Consider the following 4814-nt stretch of genomic DNA (forward strand, 5'->3'; position numbering starts at 1 on the left):
CTCTCTCTCTCTCTCTCTCTCTGCCTATGTGCGTGCCTACCTACTTTCCTGCTTCTCTGCCTGTCTGCCTGTCTGTCTGTCAAACTGTCTGTCTGTCTGTCAGTCTGCCTGTCTGTCTGTCTGTACGACAAAGCAACGTGTGCACGTATGCAGTTTGCATCATGATTGTAAACCAAATTATGTCCCCCCGCAGGGATCAATACTAGATTTAATTCTATTTTATTTTCAATGAAAAGTTTTAATTTACTGTGTTGCAAACAATCAAAGGGTGTCACAAACGAAAACTGGCCTGCTAGTTGCTCATAGATTCTCATTGAATGAAGTTTAAGGCCTTGTATTTATTTCATCATGCGTTAAGCTGTAGATGTGGGCAAAATCCGGATAACCGGATAATTCTCAATGAAACATCATCCGAATTCAGACTCCTTAACTCTCTTTCCTTGCCCGTTTACCGAAGTGGGTGCACCCACTTGTTGAAGTGATGCTATAAATCCGTTTGTCGAAGTGGTTCCAACCCATTTGACAAAGCGGTTCTTAACATATTATTTTTTTGTCGAAGAGGTGGACTACTAACGTATTATCCGGATTTCGCTAAAGCGACTCGTTGCCCAGCCCTATTAAAATGTTCGTCTCTTGGACTTTTACAGCAGCTTTCTCTCTGGGCAGTAAAAGTTGGGTTGTTTTTTTATTAAACACCGGGCTCTGTTGTGGCGGTCTTTCTTGTCCCATTTCATTTCACAGCTTGTATTTTATGGTTCCCAGAATTGTGTAGTGGGTAATTATTTTTTTTGGGCCACTTGTGGTAGGCCTAGACATTTTTATTGGGCAGAGACACGACGGCTTCTACATGATAAAACATCTGTCTACTCGCGAAATGCGGCCATTTTTTGTGCTACCCCGTCCAAATTCCCAGCCTGTGGCTGTAATCCTGAATTCGATTGTGGGTGGTTGGCGGGTGCTCTGGGGCGGTTTGCTTCCTCTTTCCTATCAAACATATCTCGTCCTTATCTTCCCTCCTTCTTTTTTATGTTTGTTACTCTCTTGTAACACCTCTAATCTTCTGGCGCTCATATGACCTTATGCAGTTGCGAGCGCCGTAAAAACCTCTACTAAAACAAATTTTTTTAAATTAGATCTTATGTGAGCGGGTATTCCTGGGTACGGAATTATTTGTATCTTACACTGACTGTAGTGGCGTCAGAAGCCTAATGGACTCCTAATCGTGAAGTCACGGTTCCTGGTGTTCTTCATTATGACTATTATTATTAACTTTAAATGGGTGGTTGGCGGGTGCTCTGGTGTGGTTTGCTCGTTCTTTGTTCCCCTCAAGCATCTGTCGTCCTTTTCTCTCCTTCCTTCCTTTGAAAGTTACTTTCCTGTAGCACCTGTAATCTTCAGAAGTGGGTGGTTGGCGGATGCTCTGATGAGGTTTGTTCCTTCTTTCCCATCAAACATCTGTCGTCCTTTTCTCCCCTCCCGTCTTTTTTTTTGTGTTTGTTACTCTCTTGTAACTCGTAGTCGAATCTTCAGCACTTATATCACCTCATTGTGTTGCAAGTGCCGTAAAACTCTTACTTTACTAAAACTAAACAACAAAAACAAAACAGGCTGTTGGAGGGTGCCACTGGTAGGTTTTACTTCCTGTTTGTTTGTCTCTCTGTCTGTCTTTCGGTCTGTCTGTCTGTCTGTCTGCCTCTCTGTATGTCTGTCTGTCTGTTTGCCTGTCTGCCTGTCTGTCAGTCTGTCTATCTGTCCGTCTGTCAGTCTGTCTGTCTGCCTGTCTGACTGTCTTGTCTATCTGTGTGTCTTTCAGTCTGTCAGTCTTACTTCCCCCTATCCGAGTCGACCTTTATCGTGTCGGTTATGGATGCACTTCTCTATTCTTATACAATAAATAGCAAAAACAATTTTTTTTTATCTTCGTCAGATCCTCTGTTGCCGAGGGTCGTGGCCTTCATCCAAGAGTTCCCAGAATTCCTGCAGACGATCGTGCACTGTGCGCGTAAGACGGAAGTTGCTCTGTGGCCGTACCTCTTCTCCACCGTCGGAAATCCCAAAGATTTGTTTGAGGTGAGTTTGTTTTTGATTAATTTGTTTGTGTGGGTTTGTTTTGTTTTTTTCCTTTTCTCGCTTTCTTTTTCTCATGCCATCTGTCTTTTTTTCTCTCTTTCTCGCGCTTTTTCTTTCTCTCTCTCTCTCTCTCTCCCTCTCTCTGTCCCCCTCTCTCTCTTTCTCTCTCTCTCTCTCCCTCTCTCTCTCTCTCTCTCTCTCTCCCTCTCTCCCTCTCTCTCTGTGTCTCTCCCTTGTCTCTCTCTCAAATGATACTCTCAAGTAACACCTTTAATCTTCAGCACTTATATGACCGATTTGTTTTGCAAGTGTTGTAAAACTCTTACTAAAACTTTTTAAAAACCTACTTCATGTAAAGTGCCTTTCCCAAGGACACAAAGTTGCGCCCCGATGGGAATGGGATTCAACCCGTGACTTTTTGTTGTGAGTCCGACAGCCTAACCACTCTGTGCGGGTGGCTGGAGGGCACCACTGGTAGGTCCTACTTCTTTACTTTCCCTTCTGTTGATTCTGTCTGTCTGTCTTACTTTTTCCCAGCACCAAATGACCTTTTTTGTGTCGATGTGCTTCTCTTTACTCAAACAAACAATCTCTTGGCCATCCACGTCATAACTATGATTGCTGTTGTTGTTTTTGTTGTTATTATTTTTTATTATTATCGTCATCATTTTTATTATTTTTATCATTATTATTATTATTATTATTATTATATATTTTTTCTTTCTGTAGTTTCTGAGAATATACTGTTCGCAAAATTTGGCCTTAGCTCCATTAGTAGTAAGATTATGTTATTATTTTTCTGCCCCCCTTCCCCCCTCCCCAGGAGTGTTTGATCAACAAGAACCTGGAGACGGCGGCCACTTACCTCATCATCTTACAGAACCTGGAGAAGCCAATCGTCAGTCGGCAGGTGAGGCCTGGACGCTTCATTTGTCACATTTCTTAGTTTTGCTCTGACCCAGTCAGTGTACCTTTGACACAATTGGAATCACTCACCTCTGTGTCAAATAAGCTTACTGACAGAGTTTCTCTTTTTATTGGGGGGGGTTTTTTTTCTCTGAGTTTTCATTGTCATATTGGTTGAGACCACGTCTCTGTCATATACTGGTTAGGTGCTTCGTCATTTCATGCAGATGATTGAGTCTCTGCCTATAGTATACTGGTTAGGTGCTTCGTCATTTCATGCAGATGAATTGAGTCTCTGCCTATAGTATACTGGTTAGGTGCTTCGTCATTTCATGCAGATGACTTGAGTCTCTGCCTATAGCGTGCTAGAAGAACTTCCCGTATTTTCCTATATTTGGCTAGAAAAATACTGGGATGTATGTACGTAATTTGTGAAATGTGTACTACTATATTTTGAAGGAATTCTGTAATACAACAATATTATTGCTGTTAACAACAACAACCTCAGATCTGGTGCTCTGGTGTGGCTGGCTCTTTCTTTCCAATCAGACATCCATCGTCTTTTACTCTCCTCCCTTCTTTTTAATGTTTGTTACTCTCTTGTAACACCTTCAATCCTCGGCACTCATATGACCTTATTGTGTTTTAAGTGCCGTAAAACTCTTACTAAAGCTAACTACAACAATGGTCTCAGTCAGATCTCTTTATGTCTGCGGTGGGCACATGTTTGTGTTGCTGTTTGGAGTGTGAATGTGAGTGGTGTGTCTTGATTTTAATGATAATCATTATCCACTGGTAGATCTTGCTTCTTTTCTTTCCTTCTGTTGTTTCTGTCTGTCTGTTTGTCTGTCTCTCTGTCTTGTGTTTTCCATGCTGTAATCTAATATCTATTTGTGGTGGCCGAATTTTGCTATTCAAAAGGTTTTTAATGGCTGCATCGATCGACATGCGGTTTACGCCAAAAGATTCTTTAAAATATTCTCCAGAGCATGACGCCCTTGGTTTTTTCAGTTTTGAGACAGTTTTACTGCAAAAGGCTAAATTTCTTTATTTCGCCGATCTCTTTTGTAGGCCGACGCTTCTGTCTCTGTAATTTTAGAAAATCTGGAAGTGATATTTTGCAAAGGCGCATTTTGTTTTGAGAGTATAGATCTAGACCTTTTTCATAATTTTTTTGCATCTCTTAAGATTTATTGCCCCATTCCAGTAGGGTGTAAATATAGTAGGCCAATGACTTTTAGTTGATATTAAAGCACAGATCATTCCTTTCATCGAAAGGGGCCCCAGCTAGTAATCTATAATTATGTGGATTTGCCTCCCTCCCTTTACTTAAACTGTAATGTTTTCATGACTCACGATATCTCGTATTATTTTACGTGGGTGATTGGCAGGTGCTCTGGTATTGTTTGCTCCTTCTTTCCTATCAAACATCTATCGTTCTTATCTCCCCTCCTTCCTTTTTTAATGTTTGTTACTCTCTAGCAACACCTCTAATCTTCGGCTCTTGTATGACCTTTTTGTGTTGCAAGTTCCATAAAACTCTTACTTAAATCAAATTAAACTAAACTCTGACATGTCCATGACTTACGATTCCTCATCTTTTTTGGCAGCACGCGACAATTCTCCTGGATTCAGCTCTGGACCAGGGCTCCTGGGAACTCTGCAGGGATTTGGTTCGATTCCTCAAAGCTATTGGTACGTTCTCTATATTATCTGCATATACATAATAATAATAATAATAAATAGCATTTGTATAGCGCATATCCCCGCTCAACAGCAGGCTCTATGCGCTTTACACTATATTATTACCCCAGCAGACCATAGAACACTCCGAAACA

General features: G+C 41.2%; 1 protein-coding gene across 1 annotated transcript in view; it reads left to right on the top strand.

Moving 5' to 3' along the window:
- The window catches only part of LOC101858374 (guanine nucleotide exchange factor subunit RIC1), a 91351-nt gene that overhangs the window by 72123 nt on the left and 14414 nt on the right, over positions 1-4814 (top strand). Inside the window, exons 22-24 of the mRNA XM_035973232.1 lie at positions 1928-2070; positions 2894-2980; positions 4587-4671. Coding sequence (XP_035829125.1) covers positions 1928-2070; positions 2894-2980; positions 4587-4671 — 315 coding nt within the window. The remainder of the gene's footprint in view (positions 1-1927; positions 2071-2893; positions 2981-4586; positions 4672-4814) is intronic.

The sequence above is a fragment of the Aplysia californica genome, unplaced genomic scaffold (assembly GCF_000002075.1).
Source record: "Aplysia californica isolate F4 #8 unplaced genomic scaffold, AplCal3.0 scaffold01073, whole genome shotgun sequence".
In the NCBI taxonomy this organism is placed as follows: Eukaryota; Metazoa; Mollusca; class Gastropoda; order Aplysiida; family Aplysiidae; genus Aplysia; species Aplysia californica.